Source organism: Furipterus horrens, unplaced genomic scaffold, assembly GCF_987537825.1.
Source record: "Furipterus horrens unplaced genomic scaffold, mFurHor1.1.pri manual_scaffold_9, whole genome shotgun sequence".
Taxonomy (NCBI): Eukaryota; Metazoa; Chordata; class Mammalia; order Chiroptera; family Furipteridae; genus Furipterus; species Furipterus horrens.
Window position 1 is genome coordinate 85,245,147 of NW_028327179.1, and position 26,814 is coordinate 85,271,960.

A 26,814-nucleotide genomic window follows, 5' to 3' on the forward strand; every position below is an offset into this window, starting at 1 on the left:
CATCGATGTGAGAGAAAAACATTGATCAGCTGCCTCTCGCATGCGCACCGACCGGTAACCAAACCCACAACCCAAGCATGTGCGCTGACCAGGAATGGAATCGGTGACCTTTCACTTTGTGGGATGATGCCCGATCCACTGAGCCACACTGGTCAGGGCAGATATAGAGGTTGTTCTATTTCAAAACCCATGTTCTCTCCCCTACGAGGATGCCTTTGAAAGTTACATGTATGTCCCCCGTCCACACTCCCGTCAGGGGTGGGTGTGGCAGTAAACGCACACAGGGGTACATACATGTGGGGTGTGTACACATGCACGTCTGTATTTCATCAGAGTCCTGGTCCCCCCCACCCTGGGCACAGGGTCCCCGTATCACCAGCTGTTACAGTGGCCCAAGAGGGTCACTTGGTACTTGGTATCCCCAAACCGAGAGAAAAGGGGATGACATGTGGGGACTGAGCCTTTTCTCTGTGCACTTCAGTCCCTATGGGATTCCACATGGATCCACAGAGGGTCCCCCCTGGGGGCCACTGGCAGTGCCTGCTGCATGTGAGCACAGGGCTGGGCCCAGGACCCCTGGGTCTTCCTCCTGCCCGCTGTAGGGCAGCACCAGGGTGTGGTGGGTGGGGCAGCCTGGGGATGCATGCACAGAAGTGAGCAAGGTCCAGAGCTGAATCCCCACGGCTGCCACCACTCTGACTGGGGACACTGACTTCTGGCCCCCATGTTCCAAGCTGCCCATGCCACCACCACAGCGCCAGTAGGAAGCACACACACACACACAAGGCAGCCTTAGGACAGGCCCTGAGTTTACTGCTTCTGACTCAACACAGCTGGGGGCTTTGCGGGACACGGGCTCAGGCTCCCAGTGCCTGGGCGGGGCACTCCCTCTGCAGCTCTGGTCAGCATGGGAGCTGCTCTCCAAGGAGAGGCTTCTGGTCTGATGAGTCCTGGCTGGTGTCATCCTGGATCAGGGTTCCCCCCGGGACTCCTGGCTGGGGTTGAGCAGATCGTGGGGTGGCTGGTCCCCAGTGAGTAGGACTTGGGGGCAGGCCTCAGGTGGGATACAGTGGGCCTCGTGCTCCACCAGGCCTGCGGGGCACTGGCAGCCAGGAACGCAGGGCCTCACACAGTGGGCAGCCAGCTCCCCCAGGGGGACGTGCTGGTTGAAGCAGGTGCGCGGACAGGGCGGGCCACACTCATCGAACACGAAGCCACGATCCAGGGGACAGCCCACCACTGCAGGTGAAGTAGAAGGCAGGGTCACAGTGCTCCAGTTGCCCGGCTTGCCCCTTGCAGCCCACCTTGTACCTACCCCATCTGGACCTGAGCCCTCTGCACCCCCTTCCCCTCCCATGCCCAACATTGCTGGCTCACCACAGAGCGTGGGACCCCGCCAGGCAGGCGTCACCCCTGCCTGGCGACAGTGGCTGGCATAGGCTTCCAGGGCATCACAGAGGCAGGTGTCAGCCAAGGAGCCAGGGCCACAGGCACATAGGTCATAAACACAGGCAGCAAAGAAGGGCTCCAGTGGCACCACAGCGTGGCAGCGACTGAACGGGGAGGACTTGAGCACCCCACACCGGACATTGGCCTCACGCCTGGCACGGTAACTTGCTGCGCGGCAAGGATCCACATCACGGCCCTTGGAACAGGGCCGACCAGGTCCTGGCCCCTCTGGGACCTACGTGGGGAAAGTGGCCCTCCTGTGACAGCATCCTTGGGCAGCTGACCTTTGTCTGATGTTATTCAAAGAATTTTCCACCTAGTATTTTGTTTTAGCTTCAAAAACCTCCCTACAGGAATAGCAAAGGAAGTATCAGCTACTTAGTCCGCATTTTGGGGACAAACCAAGGCCCAGAGCAGGCAAGTAACTTGTTCACAGACACACAGCCCATAAGTAGCAAAGCAGGACTTGGGCTGGCTCTTTTAACAGGCCATCCTGTCTCCTTCAGCTCCATGACACGCAACAAGCCCCCACACCACCCTAAAAGCACAAAAGCCCATCTTGTGTCCACCCCGCCCCCCACATCCATGCCAGAAGACTGCTCCGAGACTCAGGCTCAACTGTGTGGTCTCCAGCCCACCCCCCTCCAGCACCCCCAGCTTCCCAGGCTCCTATACCATTTACCTGCCAGCTATTTCCAAATGCAGCCTCGGTGGGCAGGAGCAGCCCCTCAGGGCCCTGCAGATCATCCTGGGCAAAGCCATTGAAGTTCCCACAGAGCCCACAAATCTGGCCCCGGTAGGAGCCAGGCACCCTCACCTCCACCTGGGATTGCCCATCCCACAGCACCTGTGCAGAGAGGCTGGGACTGGGGAGTGGGGAAAAACAGGGACCTCCAGAAGCCCAAGGTCCATACTGGCCGCATGCACTGTGTCACCACGCCCCCTGCTGTAGGATGAAGGCTCTGCATGGAAGGAAGGCTGCCCTGGCCAAGGCCAAGTTCGCACATGCTGTGGCATCTGTGAAGAGCCACCCACAGCTCCCAGGAAGGCACCTTCTGTCTGCACCCAGGAGAAATGCAACCCACTTCCAGAGGTACACTATCTCGTGGGTCTTCACGCTTTACAGAAGACAAAGTGCAATTAGAGTCTGGATTGTAAGTGTAGACAAGTCTTATTTTGTGATTTTACAAATTATGCTTCTTACGGGAGGTGGGGGAGAGAATTACTCTTTGACATGGGAGTTGTAAAGAATCCTGAAATCACCTAGGAGACCTTAGCTGACCCTCTCACTATTCCTTCCTCCATATGACCAATAAGGAAACTGAGGCCCAAAGAAGATTGGTATAGGCCTGAGAGCCCCATGTGGCTGAGCCAAGATTAGAAACCAGAACTCCTTTCATTGCACTTGGAGGTCTCTACCCTGATTCCTTTTCTCCCCTCAGAATCCTGCTGAACTCTCTTACCTCCGTGGCCTCTCGTGGCCCGGAAAATAGTAATCCCTACTCCCTCCATAGATACAGACGCCCGAGCACGCCCGAGGACGCCCGAGGATCCCCCGCCCCTACTCGCCCTGGCCGCACCTGGAGCCCCGGCTGGGCGTGCAGGATCACAGTGCGTCCCCGCAGCTCCAAGTACAGCAGAGGCTCCTGCAGGTAGGGCAAGGCCACGAAGCGCCCGTCCACCTGAAGGAGAAGGGAGACAGGAGGAGTGACGTGAGGACTGAGGAGTGGACAGCACTGGACTGACCTTCCCCTGGGTCCTCTGCTCGCCTCACCGTGACTGCCGCGCCCTGCAGCAGCCGCACGGCCACCTCTCCCAGCAGCACCGCCACCTCCTGGGTCCAGGCCACACCGCTCCGACCCCGGTCATTATTGGTCACGTGCACACTGCGGTGTGAGAGGCCCGGGTGCAATGGTCAGCAGGAGAGGGTGTGGGGGCTTAGGGAGAGAGAGGGCAGAAGGGGCTGCGAACCTGAAGTTCCCTCCACGGCAGTCCTTGGCCAGCACGTAGCTGCAGCTGCCCTGAAAGTGCAGCAGGCGGCCGTCGAAGGTGCGGTAATGGGGGTCTCCGAAGGCCATGCAGGAAGCGGGCCTCAGCAGGCAGCGGGGGCAGCAGCTGCCGGGATTCAGGGCGGGGGCCTCGTTCTGGCCTCAGCCCCAGACACGGTCAGACACTCGGCAGTCCCGGCTGAGCCCCACGCAGAGACTCACTGAGGACGGAGGAGCACTCGGGCTCCCCAACTCACTGCGAGAGGGCTCAGGCCACCGCCTCGTGGCCGCTCCGGGAATTGCAGGCCCCTGGTGTCCCACCGCTCCGCGCGATGGCCCAAGACCAGGTTCCTCCTCCCCTCCCTGTCGCATCAGGGTGGCAGTGCCAAGTGCCCACTTACCCACCACTTACCCCACCGCCCTAGACCCCGGCACTCACAGGGCCACAGGAGAGCGGCGAGCAGCGCTGGCTCTGGCAGTGCACGGAGCCGGCCACGCAGGAGCAAATGGTGCAGGCGTCCACGGTCCAGCGTTCCCCGGAGGCCACCTGGCGGCCCTGGTGCTCGCACGAGTGGGCAGGGGCTGAGGGGACTTGAGGGAGGGGGACAAGGGTCAGCTTTCCGTCCCTCACACTAGGTCTCGGTCCTTCTTCCCCCATCATCCTGGCCCACACCTTGGCATCGTTCACAGCACCTGCCAGCGTCCCGAACCTTCACCCAGCCATGGGGGCAGGAGAGGGCCTGGCATTCCTCAAGGTGGCACTCCACGTGGCCCCACTGAGGACAGAGGTCATTGTTCTAGGGACTTCCAGTAGGACCTGGGGCCCCTGGCCTCACACTTCCGGGGGCCATCTGATTCACAGTCTGAGGCAAAAGCCTTTTCTCTCTCTGGTCCTGCTCCACAAGAACACCCACTTCATATTCAAGTGGGGGGTGAAGCACAGCCCCCAGATCTGTGCCCCAGCACAGGGATGCCTCTGCCTTTCACGCAGGAGTGCTATCCCCTAATTACCTCAAAGACCCCAGATTTGTTGGCCCAGTGTCCTGAGGCTCTTCTCTTCTATAAGGTCCCCCACTCCCACCCTCCCACCCCCAGCTCACATGGCAGGTGCAAGTAATGCAGGCATTGCTGGAGTCCCGCCAGCTCTCTCCATCTGCCACTCTCCGGCCCTCAGCCTCCACCACACATTCTGATGGGAAGAAATGGGGCTGGGGGAACACTGTCCTTCTAGCTGCATCCCTCCTCCCTGGGGCTCACCCTGAAGGCCCACAGCAAGAGGATGCCCAACCCATCCACTTAGTACCGTGATGGTGCTGATTCCTTCAGCCAGCATGCAGAGGGCCTACTAGATGGCAGGCTGGGGTGGCTGCCAGCTCAGCAGTGTAATACCCTACCAGCTGGCCTGGGGTTCCTGAGCCCACTGACAAGCCTCAGGCCAGCTCTTGAGAATCCAGGCTTCATTCCCTGCCTCCCTCTGCCTCATGGGTCTCTCTTCTACCCCAATGAATAGCCCTGCATTTGTATAAAAGAACAAAGCCGGCATTCGGAGGGCAGAGCTGGGCTGCCCATTTGGCCCATGAATGCCACCCCTCCTGTCTTCTTCCTAGGCTCGTGCTCTGAGGGTGCAGGCTAGGGCTAGGCACTTACCCTGGCACATGGGGCAGCAGCTCCCAGGGTGGGTATGGCGCTCTGATGGGGGACAGCTGAGCTCAGGACAGGCTCGGTGAATGCAGAGCCAAGTCATGTCCTGTGGAAGGGCATGTGAACACCATGGAGAGAGAATGGCAGGGAGGGAGCAGGACTTAAGCAGAATGTGACATTGAGGACAGGTGGGCAAATGTCGGGGTGAGTGGAAAGCCAGGAGCTGCTGCAGGAGAGGATTCAGGCACAGCGCACAGAGGAGGAAGAAGACAGGGCAGGAGGGCTCACCTGGCACTGGCAGGTGTAGCAGGGGTCTAGCGGGGCCAGCTCAGACCCCACAAGGCCCTCTGTGCAGTTACTCAAGGCCTCTGCGTAGACAAGAATGCAATGTGGAGGGTAGAAGGGGGGAGCAGGGCATGTAAGCCCATTTGATCTCACCCACTCTACCCCAGACTTCCTGGGCCCAGGACATACCCATATCCCCACTACCTTGGCCCAGGAAGAATAAATTCTCTTTTCCTATTGTTCAGCAAAGGAAAGTTTGGTCTTTTCAAAAGAAACTTTGCTAGGCTACTGGGGGCTGGCAGGTGTGGAGGGCGGCACACTGGAAACCGACAAAGTGCGGCTCCCTCAGCCTGAAGTCCCTAAGGACCATGTGCTGCCCCACATGCTCCCCCTCCCGCTACCTTCATATTACCTGGTTAAATAGCATAAGAGAGCACAAAGAGCCAGGTACCCCATGTTCCAGTCCTCAATGTCTGAGCCATTTTAGGCAGAACAATCAACCTCTCAGAACCTCAGTTTCTTCACTTGTAAAAAGGGAATAATAATACCTACCTCATTGGGTAACTGAGAATGAAATGAGATACTGCTTATTAAAATAACCAAGTACAGTGCAAGGCATGCAGTAGGTGCTTAATAAAGGTTAGTCTTTTCCTCTTTTCCCTGAAGCACATCCTAGCGAGTGTTGGTAATAGCTCTCTCCACTTCTGTAGCTAGGCCACTCACTGTCCCTCTGGTCCTGACATCATTGCCCTCAAGAAAACAGCAGCTGGCTCAGCTGCCACCCCACAGCGCCACCTGCTGGGAAAGATGCATCTGGCTTCAGAGTCAAGGGGTCCCTATCTGCCTCCCCAATTCCACTTGGGGCAGTGCAAGCCTCACTGGCATGAACCTCCAGAACAGTCCAGTGGACTCAGGAAAGGGCTGGGGCTGGGACTGTGGAGGAGAGCTGCTGGGACTTTCAGCATCAGTCTGGGGGTGGCAGCCCTGCCCCCTTTTATCTACCCCTATATCGGAGACTCACGGGCACAGGTGGGGCAGCAGTGCTGGGGCCCAGGGGGCAGGAGCTGGCTGGCAGGGCAGCCCACCAGGCTGGGACACTGCCGTCGGTGACAGCGCAGGCTGGGAGGCCCCTCAGGCTGCAGCTACAACAGGAATGAGTAAGCAAGGGGAGGGTGCCAGGCCTTGGGGGCTGAGCCACCCTCTTCCCCTGGAGTGCAGACCCCTTCATCTTTCCTGCAGGGAAACTCCAGTCTTCAGAGAGACTCGGCATCTCCCCAGACTTGCTCCTCACCCCATGCTCTAATCCCCACACATGATCTCCCGTTTTCTTTCCAGTCATATGGGCCCAAACGTTCATGTGACATTTGACCCTCCTGCATTCTCATGCCACCCTCCTCCCCAAACCCACTGCCCAGTCCCTGGACCTAAGATGTCACTGCCTGCTCAAAACCCTTCTATTAGCTCCCCCTTACCTTTTAAATGAAGATGTCCCAATGGCCCCAACCACTTCCCAGGTGTCTCCTCCACCTCCTAGTCACACCCACCTTATACTCACGCCAGGTGGCCCTGCCCACTGCTCCCCACACTCAGCACCCTGGCTAACTCCAAACTTCCTGGCCCTGCTTGCTCTTTGCCCCAAGCCTCGCCTCGCCTCCTGGCCCCAGGGCCACTCTCCTGTCTCTGACCCCCATGATGTCTGCTCCCCATGGTGCCGTGCCTGCCCTCCCAGGGTGCCACACCCCTCAGCATGGCCTCACCCACCTCACAGATGCACACTTCACAGGGGTCTTGCCCAGGCTGGAAGCTCTCCCCTGGCTCATACTTCTGGCCCTCATGCTCACAGTCTTGGGGGTGGGGTAAGAGCAGAACAGGACCAGCAGGCCTTCAGGCTGGCAACAAGGCTAGGGGTGGGGTACTCTGTCCCCCAGAAACCCCCAGCCCCCAGGATTTTGGTGTGCGCAAGAGCAGGGGCCACTTCTGGAAGAGCCCATCTCTGCTGCCTCACCCAGCACCAAGGCAGTGAGATGCTGACTAGGCACTGCCTCCCTGCCGCCACCCACAGGCCCCCAGTACCAGAGCATCGCGGGCAGCAGTCACTGGGCCCCTGGTGGGGATGGGCACAGGAGCTGACACACTGGATTTGGGCACAGGTGATGACGCCCCCGTGACACATGCAGGAGGAGCAGGGGCTGTCCGGAGGCTCCCAGCTGCTGCCTTCAGGGTGCTCCTCCCCGTGGGCCAGGCAGCCTGTGTCCCAGGTGGGCAGGGATGAGCTCTGAGTCTGGGTTCGGTAAGTCTGCCCCGATCGCCCACCCTGGGTGGTCAGCAGGCATGTGGGTCTGGCACAGGAGGGGGATCTGCAGGGATGAGGTGGGAGGTAGCCCTGGGCAGAACTCTGTGGTGGAGGGAGACACTAGGTTGGGGTCAGAACTTCTGGGCTTCGTCCTTTCCACATCTGCTTGCTTGCTAAGCCAAGTGCCAGGCAGCAGGCACGGCCTGTTGTAGGCCAGCATCAGCACCAGTACCTGGCATGCAGCAGGCATCTAAAAAATGCATGTAGAATGAATGAAAGTCTCCATCACTAACCATATGCCCAAGGTAACTGACTCTCTTGAAGCCTTAATCTCCTCAGCTGTGAAATAGGGATTTCATCTGTCCTGCCCGACTCACAGGGCAAGTGAGATTCTGTTATGGTTCTGGAATCATACCATGCTGGGCAGCAGGCTGGCTCAGAAAGGCTCCTATTCTAGAACCAGGCAGCCTAGAGGCAAATCTTATCTCTGCCACCTACCAGCTGAGTGACCACAGGTAAGTTATGTTACCTGTCTGTACCTCAGTTCTCTCATCTGTGGAATAAGAATAATAATAGTACCATTGTGTGGATTAAATGAGATACGTGTAAAGTGCTTAGCTCAGGGTCTGACTCATGGTAAGTGCTCAAAAAATGTTATCATTACTGTTATTATGAATGGGGTGTCGTTAAGAAGGGGGCAGCTTTCAGGGGCCTCTAATAAGCATCTGGAGGGGGAGATGGTCTGGGCAGGGGCAGGTAGGCAGACTGAAGGAGGGAAGGTGTGGAGGCTCAAGGACCGAGGTGTGGGACAGCCAGGTGGGTGAATAGGGAGGTAGGAACTCTGGAGGGGAGCTGAGGAGGGATGGGGCAGATGGTGGAGCATTGGGTCCAGGGGTCAAAGCAAGGGGGCAGCCCCACCGGCCGGGCATACCTCTGCAGCGAGGGCAGCAGCTCCCCCGCTCTGTGACCTGGAGTGGGCAGGGCAGGGGTGGGCACTGCAGCTGCTCACAGCTGACCTGGCCGGCCTGCAGGAGATGCTGGGTCAGTGACTTGCTCCCTGGGCCGGGTGCCTTAGAGGCACTGTGCCCTGCCTCCTCTGCCACCTCCCTACCATACCTGACAGCGACACTGCTCACAGCTGCCTGTGGGCCCCTCAAACTCCTCCCCATCCTGGTGCTCCTGGCCCTGAGAGAAGCAGCCTGTGGGCGACATGCTTCCTGGGTGGGGGGGCTGTGCCCCCTCATCCTGTGCAAACTCGGGCCTGGCAGAAAGGGAAGGGAGAGGGGCAGGGAAGGGCATGGCGGCCGGGTGCGTGGAAGGCAGCTCACTGTGGCACACGGGGCAGAAGCAGGGTCCTGGAGAGGGGCGGGGGCAGAGAGCTGGTGGACACGGCTTCTTCTGGCAGCGCATGGAACCGTCCTGGGGGAGAGAGACCACACTGCCACTTCCTGATTCCCATGTCATCACACCCTCACAGCAGGCTGCACACTGCCCCAAGGTGGGCACCCCTACTGAGCCTGCCAGACCCAACCCCCCTCGCTTGGCCCGGGAGACCTGAATCCAATCCTGTCAACTAGCTGTCACAGGCAGGCTGTAGCCTGTGAGACCTGGAAGGAAACAACACCTGGTCAGAAAGGGATGAAAGGTTACCAAGTTCCCAAAGGGCCACCTCACCTGGCAGGTGCAGAGGGAGCAGGTGGGGTCAAGCGGATCAGGAAGGATCTCTCCAGGGGCAGCAGTGACCCCATGATAGAGGCATCCTGGCAGAGCAGGGAATGTAATGGAAGAGCCACCATCAATGAAGTTGTCTACTGCCACACACTGACACACACACTGACATACACTCACACACATACACAGCTGGGCCTGGGGACCTCATCAAAGCTTAGGGAGTCTGAGAAGGAGAGAGAAGTGTCTGGGAAGGTGAGGGGAGGGAGGAAAGACTTCAGTAGGCTGTCAGTGGTGAGACTTGCATGCAGAAAGACAATGGAGGACTGGAGGTGGGATTGCAGACTGCTAAGAATGTTCTGTCCTTGTGGGCCAGTGTGGGCTCAGAGAGGGTGTGAGGGGATGAGAACACCTGGCAAGGAAGGTGAGAGATGGCCTGAGCTAAGGAAGCCACTCTTCTGATGCACCCAAGGGCAGTGGGAGCCATTGAATGTTTTTTAGAGAGAGAAGAAGAGGGAAAAAGAGGGAGAGGGGGCTAGGGGGAGATAAGGAGAAAGAGAGAGAGAAACATCAATCAGTTGCCTCCTGTATGTGCCCCAACTGGGGATTGAAACTGCACCCTTCTGGTGTACGGGACAAGGCTCCAACCAACTGAGTCACCCAGCCAGGGCTGAATGGTTTTGAGTCCACAAGACAATTTAAGAGCAGGAATGTCTAGAAGCACAGGGACCAGTGATTTGGTGAATCCAACAGTCAGTGAGAGCTGACTGCGGGGACAGAGAGAAAGACATGGGTACAGTGTGAGGGTCTAATGAAAATGCCACATGGGGGTTTGCTGTGTGGCTGTCTCAGGGGCGGGGTCACAGTGGCCAGACCATGTGACCGGGCTGCTGGGAGTCCAGAAAAGGCAGTGGAAGGGCAGGTGCTGCCCTACCCTGGCAGGTGGGGCAGCAGTGCCCAGGCAGGACCAGTGAGTGGCTGCAGCTCAGAGGCTCACAGGGCCGGCGGCTGCAGGTCACGAAGCCTCCGAGGCAGGTACACAGGTTGCAGGGCTCTCGGGGATCTGGGAACTCCTGGCTGCTCAGGTAGGACTCCCCTAGATACTCACAGCCTTGAAGAGAGGACAAAGAGAAGCAGGGTGGGGGACAAAAAGGAATGAGAAGACAGCAGTCACCAGCTCTGAGCTCACACCTGACCTGAGTTTCATGACCTCAGAAGCCTGGCTGCAGGGGTAGGGAGGGCTCAATCCAGGCTGGTGGGCAGAGTGGAGAGTTGCAGGAACAGTCAGACTGGCCAAAGGGCAAATGTTCTCCCTTTCAGCCTGCAAAAAGATCTCCCTATTCAATCTATAGGGAAAACCCACACAGAATTCGTCCCTGGGGTTAAATACCCAACAGGCCACTCCCTGAACAAAAGGGACTGATTTTTCAACCTGAGGACAGCTGGGAATTGCTTGACCTGACTTCAGTGGCCTGGACCCAAGATATCTCTTTTCCAAGACCTCTGATCAATCAAGGAGGGGGAGAGGGCCCCAGGTAGTGGCAGCCTGCCCTTAGCATCTGACGCTTTCTGATTTTTTGATGAAGAGGACACTTTGGGTGGTAATGATGTGTCAGTGTAGGCTCATCAGTTGTGACCAATGTACCACACTGGTGGGACACACTGAGGGGGCAGGCGAAGGTGGGCAAAATCTGTACCTCCCTCTCAATTTGCTGGGAGCCTAAAATTTCTCTTAAAAAAAAAAAAAAGAAAAGTCAATAAAAGAGAAAAAGGGGATGAGTCTCAGGCTCAAAGCCTTCGCAGGCAAAAGCATCAGACTGGAATTTAATATTTGATTTTTTTGTATTTTATTTTATTTATTTTTATTTTTATAGAGAGGGGAGGGGAGGGAGGAAGAGAGGGAGAGGAACATCAATGTGCAAGAGATACATCAATTGGTTGCCTCTTGCACACCCTCAAATTGGGGACCTGGCCCGCAACCCAGGCATGTACCCTGACTGGGAATCAAACCTGCGACCTTTGCATTCACAAGCCTGTGCTCAATCCAATGAGCCACACCAGCTAGGGCTAATATTTGATTTTTTAATTGTGTTCATTTTTATGTTAATATTTTATTCCTTGCAAATCTAATTTTCTAGTTAAAGTATGACATAAAGGTTCCTTTCTAAATAAATTTAAATTTAAAAGTGAGTTAATTTGAAGAAAAACAGTAAATAAATAAAGTTGCAGGTGGTAGAGGGTATGAAGAACAACTGTTAAGATAACACAGGAGTGCCCAAAGACTGGGGAATTGGTCTTGTTCAACCCTCTCTTTTTTACAGGAGTTAAAATTAGGCCCAGAGTTATAGTTAAAAATGGCTAAGATGGTAAATTTTATGGTATGTGCATTTTACAAAAATTTACATTTATGAAATGTGCGTTTTTGTTTTTTTTAAATCAGGCCTAGAGAAGTTATGCAACCTGTCCAAGGTCACAAAGCCAAATAGCATCAGAGGTAGGAGAAAACTACGCTTTAGGCCAGTGCTTTTTTTTTTCTTACTGCAGTATCTCACACCCTCTCTAAAGCAGCAAGGATGACACTGACCCAGTCCCCCTGTCCCGCCTACCCCACGGTCCCCTGCCCCTCACCATCACAGGCAGGGCAGCAGTCACCCCTGGCAGGGAAGGGGCACCGTGCAGGCGCACAGGCCTTGGGCTCGCAGCTGACGCTGCCCTCCCAACAGAGACAGACGTGGCACGGGAGGGTGGGTGAAGGGAAGCGCTCCCCACTTGCAAGCTCCTTCCCCTGGTACAGGCAGCCTAGCAGGCAGGAGACAGGGTCGGGCTGGGGGCCATGGTGGCTGCCTGCTAGGCCCACAACCTCCCAGGCCCCACGAAGTGGCCACTGCCTCCCCAGTTCTTGGTGAGAACTCCGACAGGGCAGGGCCAGGCCCGGACGGACGTGGCAGGGGTTGGGGGGAGCACAGTGAGGGGGTAGATACCAAGTTGGCGCGCTGCCCGGGACTGGAGAAAGGGAGCTGAGGAATAAGACAGTGACTGCAAGGGCGAAGCCCCCTGCCGAGCTGGAGAAAGCAGGCGACAGGGGCGCTGCGGGGCCGCAAGGGGCCGCCGCCAGGGCTTTACCGTCGCAGGAGGGGCAGCAGGGCCCCTGGCGCGGGTGTGCGCAGGATGCGGGCGGGCAAGGCAACCGCTGGCAGGACACGGAGCCGTCCAGGCAGAGGCAGCGGTGGCAGGGGTCCCCGGGCAGGAAGAAGTGCTCCTGGTGGGTCACGGCGACTAAGCCCCCAGGCCTCGGACAGCTGGAGGGGGAGGCTGAGGCCAGACAGCGGGTATCATGGGGTACCCAGGGAGAGGCTGCAGAGGGGTTCTCCAAGGAGGGGCGGCCAAGGGGTGTAGCTCTTACCTGGGCACTGCCGGCAGCACTCACCCGGCTGCAGGACCGGCTCTGCACAGGGCAGTGGAGGGCAGCGGCGGGCCAGGCACCGCACATTGCCGCTCTGCACGGACAGAGGGACCAGGGCAGCGGGTGTGGGTGTGTGGTGGGAGGCCGCGGTGATGGCGGTGGACTTCTCCTGGCCTCCCCAAGTCCCACCCCCACTCTCCTGGACTCCTCCCCCATCCAGGTGGCAGACTCACCAGACAGTGACACAGGCGGCAGGGGTCAGAGGGGTGGGGGAAGTCTGCTCCATTGGGGTACTCTTTCCCACTAAAGGCACAGCCTGGGGGAGGGGGCAGCTATAGGCCTGGGAGATGCCCTACTTGCCCCACGTCATGCCCTCCCAGCCCCAAATGCCCACAGGTGGGGCCAAGCCATCCCAGGAGACCCCACGCCCCCCCATCTTGTTCCCCTCACCATTGCAGTTACTCAGACAGCAGGGGCCAGGCAGCGGGTGGGCACAGAGGGCCCTGGGGCAGGCCCGAGGCTGGCAGTGGGCATGGCCTTCCTGACACCGGCACTCCTGGCAGGGGTCTCGAGGGTGGGAGAAGGTCTCGCCATGCACAAACACTTGTTCCTCCATCATGCAGTCTGAGCAGGAGGTGGGGAGCAGTGGGGGCAAAGGCTGACAAGGCTAGGAGCCGGCCACAGACAGCTCCTCTACCCGGGGAGTCCAGAGCCACTGCACAAGTGCCACTTGGTAGCTGTCCCCATAGGTGGAGAGGAGGGGACTGTGATGCAGGCATAGTAACTCTCTGAGCGCACGCGTGTGTGTGTCTGTGTGCATGCATGCGTGCCTTTAGTCCCTTCACCCGCAGGCAGATGTGTGTGCCTCAGGGTGAAAGGCTGAGAGGCTCCTGCATGTGCGCACCTGTGTTTGGGACATACACCCTAGCACACTGTCCCTGCAGGCAGGGGGCAGGGCGCACTGCATTCCGGCACCCAGTCTCCCTTAAGGCACACCAAACGTTTGTTGCACAGACGTGTGTTATACATTAGATAGACGAATACACCGGAGTCGTGGCTTATTGGAAGAGGGGGTGTAGGGTGGGAAAGAAGGGTGATAGGGTGATGTGAAGGATAAATAAGTCTCTCCTCTCCCTCCTACCCATGCCCTGTGAGTTCCAAGCTTCATCAGACTGAAAGCAATTCAGAGGACTGTTGCGTTCTAATGGAACGGTTGTGCCCGCAGGGCAGTGGGAGGGCAGGGCCTAGGGTCTCTGAGCCAGACAGGCTCAGTCAGCACGCACCTGGGCACCTGGGACAGCACTGGCCGGGTCCGCTCTGGGGCCTGGCACATGTTGTGGGTGGACAGTCAGCCAAGGAGCAGCTCACGGTCCCATCCTGGGAGCAGGGGAGAGGGCAATGGGGGTGAGCCCCGGGGAGGGCTCAGCAGGGCAGCAGCGAGCCTGGGGAGGTACCTCGCATCGGCAGGCGCGGCAAGGGCTGTCTGTGTCCGTGAAGTTCTGCCCGTTAGCAAACACTTGGCCGTGGTAGGTGCAGCTCTCACAGCTGGGGCAGCAGGCACCTGGCGGGGGCAGGGTGATCAGAGCCCAGCTGATTAGCGTGAGCTGGGCAAAGCGGGGGAGGAAAGCTGGATCACAGCAGGGCACTCACCAGGTTTCTGGGTGGGGTGCTGGCAGGGGGCAGGGGAGCAGGGCACAGCCCCGCACACGGGCACCCCATCTTGACAAGAGCAGGCTGTGCAGGGCTGACCGTCAGGCTCCCACTGGACCCCCTCAGCAAATTCCTCTCCATCGAGCACACAGGCTACAGCAGGGCGGCTGTCACCATGGCAGCCCAAACACCTCTATCCATCTCTCCCCTTCTTAGACTACAGGGCCCTCCCCAGGACCTTAGCTTTGCCACCCCCACAGCAGCCTCTAAATACACCCTGGAAGGGTCGGTGGGTTTAGCCATGCCCCCCTTGCTGTGAAGGAACACCCCTCCATCTCCAGCCACTGGAAGCTGTGCTCCTTCACGGCTGTTTCTCCCCTCCCCCCCACACACCTGGGCACAGCTGGGGGCCAGAGCCTGGCAGGCTGCAGGGGGCGACTGGGCACTCCTGCTCCTCACAAGAGACGTCCCCGGCCTAGGAGGGACACTGGGTGAGAGGCCCCCAGGGATGAGACAGACCTGGGGCTCAAGACAGGGACTGCCTACCTGGCAGGAGCAGTGGATGCAGCGGCCACCCTCTTGGAGTCTGAAGGCCTCCTGGCTCTGATAGTAGTGTCCCTGGTACTCACAGCCTGGACAATGGGACAAGGGGATGGGGGACATTGCTGGAGGCTAACAGGGAAGCCTCACTCTATCCTGACATCCACCTCCCACCCTGATGAGGACAACCACCTTCAGGGGTCTCTGCCAGCCCCTCCCCACCCCACCCACCCCGGCCAGGAGCCAGGGCCCCCACAGTGCCTGGTTTGCCATGAGAAGTTGAGGTAAGAAGTTGTCCCTCACTGGTGATGACTGGAGCTTAGGTTTATAAAGGCTTTCTTCTGTACTTTAGTCCTGTAGATCCAACTCGGCAATCCACCCCACCCCCACCCCCAGAGACTCTTTGGCTAATGCCCACCCCTTACCCGGAGACTCAAGCACCCCCCCCCCCCCCACTCACCAGCACAGACTGGGCAGCACTGCCCGGGGATCCTGCCTGGGTATCTGCAAGGCGCAACCGGGCAGGGCAGAGGCTCACACTGGACACTCCCGTTCTGACAACAGGGCCTGGTCAGCTTTCGAGAGGCAGGCCCAGCAGCCAGGCCCTCCCTGCCGGGCAGCCACACTCACAGCACAGCGGCAGTTCGAACAGGGGTCCCCAGAGCCCACGGGCTCCCCACTGTGGTACTCCCGCCCGTTTAGGAAGCAGCCTGTTGGGAAGAGGGTGCCTTAGACACTCCTCAGGAGCCCTCCACTGTCCCATGTCCTGGCCTTTGTGGGACATCCCAGCTGGGCTCTCAATCAGCTTTCTGAGCCCCTCCAAGCCCCACCCACTGACTCACCATCGCACACAGGGCAGCAGGTGCCTGGGAGGGGCCGGGCAGGGTATGGGCACAGGCTGGAGCATTCTCGCTGGCGGCACTGGATGTGGCCTTCCTGGTAGGGGGCAGAGTGGGCAGAGGAAGGGGCCATTAGAGCTCAGTCAAGGGGCAGAAACAGCATTTGGGTCCCAGCTAGCCACTTACTAGACGTTGTTATGAGTTGAACTGTGTCCCTCCCACCCACAAATTCCTATGTTGAAGTACTAACCTCCTCTTACCTCAGAATGTGACCTTACTTGGAAATGGATTGTTGTAGAAGTAGGGAGTTAAGATAAGGTCATACTGGAGTGGGGTGGCCCCAATCCAATGACTGGTGTCCCACATACACAGAGAGCAACATGTGAAGATGAAGGCAGAAGCCAAGGAACACCAAAGCTTGCCAGCCAGCCACCGGAAGCTGGGAAAGAGGCCTGGGACAGTCTCCCTCATAGCCTCGGGAGGAACCAACCCTGCTCACTCATTGATCTCAGACTTCCAGCCTCCAGAACCACGAGACAAGACATTTCTGTTGGTTAAGCCACTCACTCCCTTTGTGGTACTCTGTTACGTCAGCCCTAGGAAACAAATACAGATGTGAACCTAGCAGTCTACTTAAGTTCAGTATCCTGTGTGGCATCGGCCTCTGGAAACTGGCAGTTAACAAGCAGGAGCTGCTACTACTTCCCATGGCCTTTCCCACACAGACTCCATCCCTGAAGTTCATGTCTACACCTGGGCTCTCACTGCCCACCAGTGTCTGGGCAGCCACCGATTCTACTCACAGGTCAGTGTGAACAGGGAGGGAAAGCACATGATGGTAAACGAGTCCACGGCCTTCATAATGGTGTCCTTAGTCCTTGGCAGGCTGTCGCTCTGGGGTGGCTTCAGCCCTTCTCAGCATGTACCCTGCCTGAACATTAGGCCTCCACGTCCCTACCTTCCTCCCCCAGGCTCTGTCCTGACTGTTCCCTGTACCTGGTATCTTAATCCATTCAGGCTGCTGTAATAAAATTCCATAGATGGTGTGGCTGAACAACAGACATTTACTCCCCACAGTTCTGGAGGCTGGGAAGTCCAAGATCAAGGTGCCAGCAGTTGGTGAGAACCTGATTCCTGGTTTATAGATAGCTGTCTTCTTATTGTGTCCTCACATTGCAGAAGGGGCAACAAAGCTCTAAGGGCACTGATCCCATTCATGAGGGTTCCACGCTTATGACCTCAGCACCTCCTCACATTGTCACCTTGGAAGTTAGGATTTCAACACATGAATTGTGGGGGAGGGGTCTCACAAATATTCAGCCTATAACTCCTGGAGTGTCTTTCCCCATATCTCCCTCTTAAATCCAACTCACCCTGTAAGACTCAGGTAAACACCACCCCTCCATGAAGATTTTCTAGAGCTGTGCTGCCCATAGAAATATAACACAAGCCACATATGTCATTTTAAATTCTCTAGTAGTAGGGGGAAAATAATTCTCTAGTAGTTAAGTTTCAAATATAAGAACAGATGAAACTGAATTTTAATAATATGTTCCACTGAACCCAATATATCCAAAATGTCATTTCAACATGTAATCAACACGAAATGTGAGTGAGATAACTTATATTTCTTTCTTTCATACTAAACATTTAAAATCTGGCATGTAGTTTATAATTAAAGCCCATCTCAGATTGGGTGGCCACATTCAAGGGCTTGGCGGTCACATGCAGTTGTGCCTATTGATCAGACCACACAGTTCCAGACACCTCGCGTTGGTCAACCTGCGTCCTTCCCTCCCTGGGGCTTGTGTCCCCTCTCATACTCTTCCCTGCCTCACTTCTGTAGCCTGTATGCTTCTTGAGGTAGTTCACAAACCTGTGCTGTACACTTACTGTGCTCAGAGCTGGGCATACAGACAGGCACGACCCCACCCCTGCCTTCACCACACCCAGTATTGGGTCCTGTCCAACTCTGTCCCCGCACAGTGCCTTTGGGATGTGCTCAGTGGAATGAAAGAATGAATTTAGTGGGCCTGGGGGAGAACGGGAGTGGGGGAAGCCCAGGAGCAGCGTCAGGGCTTACCAGGCACTGGCAGATCTGGCAGGGGTCCCCAGGTGCAGTCCACTCTTGGCCATGCTCCCGGCGAGAGCCACCTTCTGCGCAGCCTGGGGTTGGGGGACAGATGGGCAGAGAGGAAGTTTGAGGGGAGCCAGCAGAGGCCCCAGCTTCAGCCTGCTTCCCTCCTCCTCCACATGTCCTTTGAGGGCTCTCCTCTGGGCCCAGACCAGACCTGCTCAAGCCTCTGCCTAGATCCCCTTGGTGGCTGCCAGCGTGCCAAGCTGAATAAAGCCAAGCTCCTATGCTGCCCTTCCAAGTTTCCCAGGACCCAGCATGGCCACGCCCATCTCCCCCACCTCTCTGGCCCCTCCCCCGCCTCTCACTGTAAGATCTGTCTGCTTGTACCTTCCCACCTAACATCCAGCGAACTCATTCTTGAGTATCAGTCCCAAGCCTCTGCTCTGGCTGCCCTCCCCTCCTGGGATGCCCTCTGCCTTATTCCACCCTTCACTTGCTAACAGTGTTATCCTTAAGGTTCACTATGGACGCATGGACTCCAGGATGCTTCCCCCTGTGCCCAGGCTGGATTAGGTCTCCTCCCTCAGAGTTTCCATAGTACCTGGCGATTGCTTCTATTCCTGCCTTTGGGACAGTATTGGAGTGACTCAATGTCACCCTCTAGTGGTCTGCTTCTAGGGCCCACCCCAAATCACATGGGCACAAAGCAGAAAATAGTCAACATTATTAAGGTAGAATATCATTATCCACACCTTACAAATGGGGAACTGAGGCACAGAGTCACTCACTCAGAGGCCCACAACCACAAAGTGGCAAGGACGGAATCTGAGCTTGGCATTCCAGCTCCAGACCAGGGTCAGGTCTTACCTTGGCATGTCGGGCAGCAGTGGCCAGGCCTCAGGACTGGCTCAGGGCAGGGGCTAGGTGGGCACTTCATGGGCACGCAGTGGACCAGGCTCCTCTGTAATGTACCAACAGCTGTAAGTCCTCTGGGTCTGGCTCCCAGAGAGAGTATGGCAGGCAGGTGTCGGGTACCCTTGGAGAGGTGGGGCACAGGTTAGGGCAGAGAGTGAAGCTCACAGACACCAGGCCTAGGAAGACACGTGAGGGTCTGCAAGAGTGTCTCTAGGGTGGGGCGAGGGACATCCAAGGAGGAGCAGGGCCTGCGCAAAGGTGTGGAAGGACTCACCAGGCAGGAGCAGCGGAGGCAAGGATTGGAGCTAGACAGGAAGTTGGCCCCCTCCTCATAAAGCTGCTCTTCATATTCACAGCCTGGGGAGGGTGGCCAGGATGACAGGCTGGTCAGATAAGAGCAGGATGGGTCGATATCACCCAAGGGAAGGCATAAGCCCCAAATAGGTACTGGATGCCCTGGGGCTATGGGAGTGGAGGGGCAAGGCAGGGTGGGGAGGTCACCTGGCCGGCAGATGGGGCAGCACTGCCCAGGTGGGGTGTAGCTCTCCAGGCAGTTGAGCACTGGGCATGAGGGCCCCTGGCACCGCACGATCCCTGCCTGTGGGGCAGACACTGAGCCCTTCTGCCCTCTCCACTGCAGGCTACGATGAGTTACTCTGCTGGCCTAGCATGCTGCAGGCCTCAGTGCCTGTGTGCCAGCGGCAGCGCCATCTGGCCCCCAGACAGGGCTTGGCCCTGCCAGGCCTGCAGTATACCGAGCAGCTGGGATGTGCGTGGTGGCTGGGGCCAGGCTCTGATTCCCTTACCTGGCAGGTACAGGTGACACAGGGCTCAGGTTGCCACATTTCCCCATCCCTGTGACCTTCAGGGCAGCCTGCAAAACCAAGGCCAGGCCCCCCAAGTAAGAGATCCATAGGACTGGGGCAAAAGTACCCGAGAGGGCGCCACAACATGGGGGCACCATTCAGAGATTTTGGTATTGACTACAACTTTCCAGCAGATGGCAGTAAAGTATCTGCCACAAACATAATCAGTAGATTTCCGTTGTTTTACAACAGATTTCCATCTGTGAGGAATGGGTGCCCCCTGCCCCCAACCATCAACTCCAACCATCTCCCCACAAGACTCCCAGATACATTTCCAGACCTCACTGTTTCCTGAGCCCCTGTCTCAGCTTTCCCACCACCAGCTGAGATGCTTCCTGGAATAGAGTAGATAAAATACAGGATGCTCTGTTAAATTTGAATTCCAGATTGTGGACGTGAAAAAGAGGGCTTCTATGGAAAGTAACTGCACAGAGTGACCTCATCATAAATTTCTAACTGGGCAGATCATGGTGGGTAGTCATGTCCCAGGCACACAACTTTTCGGTAAAGGTTTATCTTTGCTTTAAGCAAGCCCTGTCCATTGTGCATCTAGGTTAACATGCCTTTGAAATACGCTACAACTGTCCTCAAGAGAGCACGTACTCTTGTTAACTATCCTGTAATCCAACTCCTGCCTTGCTTTCTCCTTAGGTTCCCTCCTTAATTTCAAGTTCATTCAAGAAGCTGCTGAACTGTTAGTCTCTGGAACATTTGCGATCTTGCTCCCTGGTTATGTCATCAGTTTGGCTCAAATAAACTCATAAAAATTCTCTCCGGGTTTAGATGTTTCTTACGTTGACAAGATAAACAACCCAAATTGCATACTTACACTAAAACAGTGTGGGTTGTTTATCTGAAATTCAAGTTTAACAGGGCATCCTGTATTTTCATTTGTTAGGTCTGGCCACTCTGTCTCCCTGACCACGACACCCCCCAGCAGAGCATTGCTTCCACTTCCTCCCAGATCCCTCATGTCCCTGGCACCACCGCCCTCCTTCTTTTCCCACTGATCCAGGGGATCCAACCAGTCACCAGCTCCTGCTCGTTCTTTCTGTGGTAACGTCCCTCCCTGGCTCCACAGCTAGACAACTGCTCTAATGGTCCCTTAATTGGTCACTCTGCATCTAGCATGATACCAGATAAATGTTCCTCAAACACCTCTTTGAACATGCCACACTCTGGCTCTTCAACTTTCAATGGCTCCCTATTGCCCACAGAAGAAAGTTCAAATTGCCAGGCTTACAGTAGCCTGTTCCCACAAGCCTTTCCAAACTGATTTCCTACAACACACCTGTCACCACCCTGTTCTTGTGTCCAGAGAACCCTTAAGCAATGTCTCTTTCTGGTGAAATCCCACTTTCCTTCAAAGATCTTGCTCAGACATCCATTGCCTGCAAAGCTCACCATGACACCTGGTCTGGGTGAACTTCCCCTGCCTTCCTGCTCTCTCCACTGGCAACTAACCAGCTACTGCCTTTCTACTCCTCCTCTTAGTCCATTTTTTGGACCTTGTATTGTACTAACTATAACTTTATCTTCTCAACTAAAGATAAAAGGTCCCTTTCCTCAGCCCAAACTAAGTATAATGGGCAAAAGGGTTTTGGACAGGTGAGATATGCCTGGCACACCTTCCTCCAAAGAAGCCCCCCCTTTTTTTTTTCCCTAATGTGGAACATTGAAAAATTAATCCCTGCCTTCTGTTATCTAGTGGTTATGGACTGAATGATGTCTTTTAACTCTGCTGCCAAATCTGTTGCCCCCAGAACACAACAAGGATGCCAGCCTGTTAAACCAAGCATGCCATTGTCTGGGAAGAGCCAAATGACCTGGAGTCTGCACAATCCTTCCCCATGTGGGAAGGCCACCCTCCCCTCCACACCCCCACTATTATTAGGGATTTCTGGACCCAAGGGTAGGTAGGACGACGACCATGTCCAGCTTGAAGCAGCTAGAGGAGCATGAGATCGTTGCCCATTGTCCTCTATATGATTATAAAGGGTCTTAAGTCTGAGAGGGAGGGATTGTTATTTTTTATTGTTAAAATAATTAATTAATCATTTATTCATTAAAAAAGAAGAAGAAGAATATATGAAAGGGTGAAATGGGAGAGCTTATATGTATGAACCATGGGCACGGACTTGGGAGGGATTGCTGGGGGAGGGGGGTGCTGGGTGGAGGGGAGTAAAGGGGAAAAATCGGAACTATTGTAACAATATAATCAATAAAATATACTTAAAAAAATAAAAAATAAATAAAGATAAAAGGTCCCGAGGGCAGGTAAAAGGTCATACAGAGCCTCTGGTTTAGTCCCAGGTCACAGTCAGTATTTTGCTGACTATGCTTTAGTTCTGAACTCCTCTAGCCACTGCCAGAATGAGTGGGCAGGCACCCTCTGAGCACACAGTAGGTGGCAGGTGGCAGACCATGGCTCAGGGCCACTGAATTAGTACAGAAGGTGGGGCCAGAGCTGGCAAGAGGCTGACCTGGCTCACAGTGCGGGCAGCATGCTCCTGGCTCCAGACAGGGTCCCGCTGGGCATGGCTTCTGGGTGCAGGTTATGGCTCCTTCCTGTGGGGAGGCAGGCTGGTGTCTGTGCTGGCATCAGAGTCCTGGAGAGTGGGGTCTCCAGAACTAAAACCTCATCCCAGACTGGGACATGCCAGAGGAGCAAGAGGCTGAGTTGGCCGAGGGGACATGGGTGACCCTTGGTCCAAGGGCAGAAAAGAGACATTCTCCCCCCCCCCCATCTCCTGTCACTATTGGCTCTAGAAATAAACCCTTCCAGGTGCCAGCAAATTCTCAGAGAGCAGAGGGATCCTAGGAAGGGGACAAGGCTTTCCTCAATGGAAGAGTGAGGAATGGAAGACAGGAAGAATGTGGATGTGGAGCCAGGTGAGGGAGAACAGGTGGGTAGATGACAGGGGTAGATGGATGAGAGGGGACAGTGGAAGGACATCCACAGGCAAGGGGTGAAGTAGGAAGACAAACAACATCACACTCTGCTCTCCATACCACTGTTTGCAAGGCCCAAATAAGAGTGGCCTTGGGTCCCCACCACGTTCATGGGAGTTGACCTCCAGGAAGAAGACCTACTCTGAAAGCCACCAGTGGCAAGGTTTGGGGTAGGGGCAGGCAGATCCTATTACTTAACATTCGGCACATTACGCTGTAGCAACGGGTAGCTAACAGGAGGCAGACAGGTAAGGGGACAGGTACAGGATAGTCAGGTGGGTCACAGAACTCACCAGGCAGCTGCAGGTGGTGCAGGCGTCTGGGGAGAAGGTCTCCCCATTGCCATAGGCCTGGCCATTGTGGCTGCAGCCTGAGAAGGAGACAGTGCTGTCACTCAGACCCTCGTGCCCGTCTCTAGGCCCCGAGGTCCCAGATGGGATGGCACTCACCGTGGCACTGGGGCAGGCCAGGCTTGGGGTCACAGAGCGCAGCCCCGCCCCGGCAGACGCACACTGTGCAGGCGTCAGGTTCCCAGCGAGCCCCCTCAGGCCAGGCCCGCCCCAGCCCCCAGCACTGGGGGGAAGCTGGGCGGCATTCACAGGACTCCAGCTGCCTCACCCTCTCCTGCAGGTCCTTGTTCTGGAACAAAGAGTGTGGGGTGCGGGGCAGGCTCTGGCTCAGCTTCCCCCAACACGCCCCTCAGGGCAGGATGAGAAGATCTGACAGTTCCAGTAGACGTGGGCCCCCTCCAGTCAGCGTCCAGCTCAAACAGTCACAGTTCCCACCTAGGACCTGGGGCCTGGACAGGCTCCCAAGGGAGCATGGGGCCTCCTGGCCTCTCCTTTGAACAGAAGGAGACTCGATCCTTTCGTCCAACAGTTTAAGACCCGTATCCATCCAAAATATTTCCTGCTGATGCCTTATAAAGAGTAGGTGCTCTCTAATGTTTGCAGATACATGAAAGAATATGAAAGTCTGGGTTGACAAGACAGACTTTCTTCATTTTTATGAAAGAAATGATATTAAGAACTTCAGATAAGGACCGCTCCATGTACATTTAGAACAACTCTATTTTAGGGTCCCTTCAATCCCCCAAGCCCAGCTCTTCTCTCCTTTCCTCCCAATACACAAGGCCTGCCCTACCCCGCACACAGCACACAGGCCCGGCCTCCAGTGGTACCTGCTCCCTGAGCTGTGCCAGTTCAGCCTCCAGCCTTTTCAGCGACTCCATCAGGGGGCGCCACTGCTCCTGGGGGGCACCAGCCGGGGCCGAGGAGTGGGCTGGGGCCTGCTGCTGGTAGTCCCGGATGTCAGCAAGCCCCAGGGAATCCCTGGAGACGGTCCCACCTGAAGTCACAAGAATCCAAGGTGGGCCCATGGGTGAGGGGCTAGCAAGGTTTCCTGGGTTCTGTCCTCCCAATGATGCCACCTTGTGCTCCAGCCCTGTCTGCCTGCCCACCCATTGTCCATGGAAGGAGACAGGGACAGTGAGGGTGCTAGAATGAAACTAGGAAGGAGGAGGACCCTGAGTGGACAAAAGTGACCCAGACCAGCTTTAACAGGTGGCAGAAACCTTTTAGGCAGATACCAGAGACAGGGACCCTGGCCCTCTGCAGGCACAGGGAGTATCAGATCAGAGCCTCCCTGCATGTCAGGGCCATTCATCCTCACTGGGACTGGGCCCTAGGCCAGGGGCAGTCTGGGACACTGGCATGTCATGCCGGCAGTGCTCAGAAGCCAGCGCCTCAGCCTTGAAATGCAGGAAAGGCAGATGGACACGTGGAAGGCGGGGCTGCTTTCTGTGCTGGGCTCTGGTGTGAGCAACCCCTGCCAGCCACCTGCTGCCTTCACCTGTCAGAAAGGCAGACTCCTGGAGAATGTGGGGGTGGAGGGGTGTGTGTGTGACTGCTCTCTCGGTTGTCACCCTGAAGCCTGGCCATTGTGTCCAGGCCTGTGGACACAATGAGCAGGGTTCTGGGTGATACTATGTTGAGGGAAAGGGGGGCTTCTGAGTTCAGAACCTGGGTTAGGGACAAACACTCTCACTTTGCTCCCTCTCTTGTAGTCAGAAAAGCAAAAGCTGTGGGAGGTGGGAACCAAGCTAACTCCACAGACCTCCCACAGACCTGACGGTGGGGTGGGGTGGGCAGGGCAGCAGAAGGGTGGAGGAGGAGGGGGGGTGAGGGTCTTTCCCACAGAGGCAGCTCCCTAGTGGCTAAAAGGATTTCCTCGTGGTCACTAGTCCTGTGTGGCAGGGGACCAATGTCAACCACTCCCCCCACCACCCCACTGCCATCACCAAGAAGGGATGGGAGATTCTAGTCCAAAACCTAAGTTGTCCTTTCTTCCAAACCTGCTTGGCTGAGTTCCTTGGCTTGGTTAACACCAGCCCCATGCACTCAGAAATCCAAGGCTCAGCTTCCCGCTTCCGCACCTCTCCCAGGCCTGGCAGCCGCTGGTCTCACCCAGTGGTCCCCCAACCTGTTCCCCTCCCCTCTCCTCTCCTTCTGCCTCTACTCAGAAGACTGAAGACAGAGTGGCCCTCCTGGCTTCCTCCTGAGCCTCTTCCCTCGGCACAGCCTTTCTAAATGGCCCATCGGAGTGTTCCCAGGAGCAGGTGCAAATGTGATGTTTCACAAGTGCAACCCATCTTTTCAGCTTGCCCTGCTATCCCCCACATCCGGGGTTCTAGCACCTCAACAAAGGCGGGCACCCCAACTGCTTGTGCATGGTGCCGTCCCCCTCCCTTGCGCAGGGTCGTCTGGAATGGCACCCTGTCTTGGTATGGCTCCTGTACCCAGCTTTCTTCCTAGCCAGCCCAGTGAAGGGCATCCAAGGACGGATGGGGTCCCAGCACCTTAAACCCTGCAACCGGCTTGACTCCCATCCCCCATGATCCTCCTCCAGGCTTGCTTAAGCAGGAATAATTAAGGGGTCAGGGAGAAGCTGGGGGTCCTCTGGGACCCTCAGGGAAGGGAGGGCCGGTCCCTGGCCTGGAGAGACCTGCAGAAAGGGCTCCTGAGGGTTGCACAGAAGCCCAATTGCTCCCCTTGGAACTGTCCTCAGATCCCCTCTGATTCCTCTGTTCCCGCCTGTCCCTCTGGGTGAGAGCCAGACACAGAGACTAAAAGTCAGCTCCCATAGCGGGCCTCCTTTTTTTCCCCTTTCTCGAGACAAATAATTAACTTCAGACTCCCGGATTCCCGGGCAGCCTCTCCCCCACTGCTGCCTGCAGGAATTCCTCCGGAGGCCATAGCAGGAAGCCCCCTCCCTCCCCTGGACCCCATGCCTCAGCCGCGGAGCCACCCCACCAAGCTGGCTCCTCTGCCCACAGGAGGGCCGAGGCTGGCCACGCACCCCCAGGCAGGGCGGGGAGAGGCAGCCTGTGGCCCCAGCTCCTTCCCTCGGACTGGTCTGAGCAAGGGTGCCCTCCGCCCCGCCGGGGCCACCGACCCTAAGCCCTTGATTCCCCTATTTACCTCTGCCCATTCCCCGGGCCGGCGCCAGGCTCAGGAGCTGCAGGACGAGGGGCAGCAGAGCAGCCCCCAACCCCGCCATGCTCGCTCCGCCTGACTGCTGTCTGTGGTCTCGGCTCAGCAGGCGCTGGGGGAGGCGGGGTGGGGACACTCCAGGCCTCCTCCCACCCAGCCTTTGTTCAGGGTGGTTCAGGGAGGGCTTCTGGAGTCTGTCATCCTGCCGGCTGCACCTACCTCCCAGCAGGGCACCTCGACCCGGGGGTCCCAGCCCCATCCTGACCCAGCCTTAGCTCAGAGCTGCAGGAGCCCCAGCCCCTCAGGGAGCTGGGAGAGGGCAGGGGCAACCTCTCCTGCATATGATAGCAGAGGAGACCCTGAAAATAAACACAAATTCATCCTTCTGTGGATCTGAGACAGCTGATCTCCCTGCCCCCTTGAGTTACTCCAACCATCTGGGATTCCCAGTTCAGCTTTTAACCCTTTTTCGCCTGTGTCCAGGAAACGTGGACTGATCTGGGTTCAAATCCCTGTTCAGCCAATTCCATATGCCCTTAGACAGCCGCCTTAACGTCTCCACCCCTCAGTTTCCCTGTCTGTAAACTGAGGGTCATATTATCTATAGGCTTGCAGTGCGGATTCAGTGAGATTATGCAGATCAAGGACTTAGGGTAGTGGTTGGCACAACACAAGTCTCAGTAAACAACAAATAGCAATAGACACTACCCCCTCTCTGAAATCAGGGGCTCCCAGACACCTCTTCTTTTCTCCACCT

At 56.7% G+C, this 26,814-nt stretch overlaps 1 protein-coding gene across 1 annotated transcript; it reads right to left on the reverse strand.

Moving 5' to 3' along the window:
• Positions 1–790: 790 nt before the first annotated feature.
• Positions 791–26,124, reverse strand: KCP (kielin cysteine rich BMP regulator). The gene is made up of 42 exons (XM_090287486.1): positions 26,046–26,124; positions 23,747–23,913; positions 23,016–23,205; positions 22,860–22,936; positions 22,098–22,182; positions 19,555–19,622; positions 19,250–19,346; positions 19,023–19,105; positions 18,701–18,794; positions 17,840–17,922; positions 15,760–15,853; positions 15,548–15,627; positions 15,378–15,471; positions 14,924–15,009; positions 14,771–14,852; positions 14,378–14,530; positions 14,182–14,288; positions 14,011–14,104; positions 13,178–13,351; positions 12,961–13,043; positions 12,728–12,821; positions 12,448–12,636; positions 11,953–12,123; positions 10,259–10,435; positions 9,331–9,416; positions 8,985–9,075; positions 8,773–8,855; positions 8,588–8,681; positions 7,437–7,610; positions 7,125–7,207; positions 6,385–6,505; positions 5,367–5,446; positions 5,085–5,184; positions 4,538–4,626; positions 4,111–4,213; positions 3,877–4,028; positions 3,421–3,593; positions 3,224–3,335; positions 3,030–3,131; positions 2,132–2,296; positions 1,378–1,684; positions 791–1,239 (listed from the first exon to the last, which is right to left on the reverse strand). The coding sequence occupies exons 1-42, from the start codon at positions 26,122–26,124 to the stop codon at positions 971–973; spliced, it is 5,085 nt and encodes a 1,694-aa protein (XP_090143612.1). The 3' UTR covers positions 791–970.
• Between the last annotated feature and the right edge of the window lie 690 nt (positions 26,125–26,814).

What these genes read in the sequence shown, in the direction of transcription:
- KCP (XM_090287486.1), bottom strand. Translation starts at nt 26,124, where the DNA reads ATGGCGGGGTTGGGGGCTGCTCTGCTGCCCCTCGTCCTGCAGCTCCTG. An exon ending in CTGCTGCCCTGCCTGTGATG is followed by an intron (nt 10,436 to 11,952) that starts GTGAGGGGCAGG and finishes CCTCTCTTCAAG; the next exon opens with GCTGTGAGTATCTAGGGGAG. An exon ending in GCGGGGTCCCACGCTCTGTG is followed by an intron (nt 1,240 to 1,377) that starts GTGAGCCAGCAA and finishes CTTCACCTGCAG; the next exon opens with TGGTGGGCTGTCCCCTGGAT.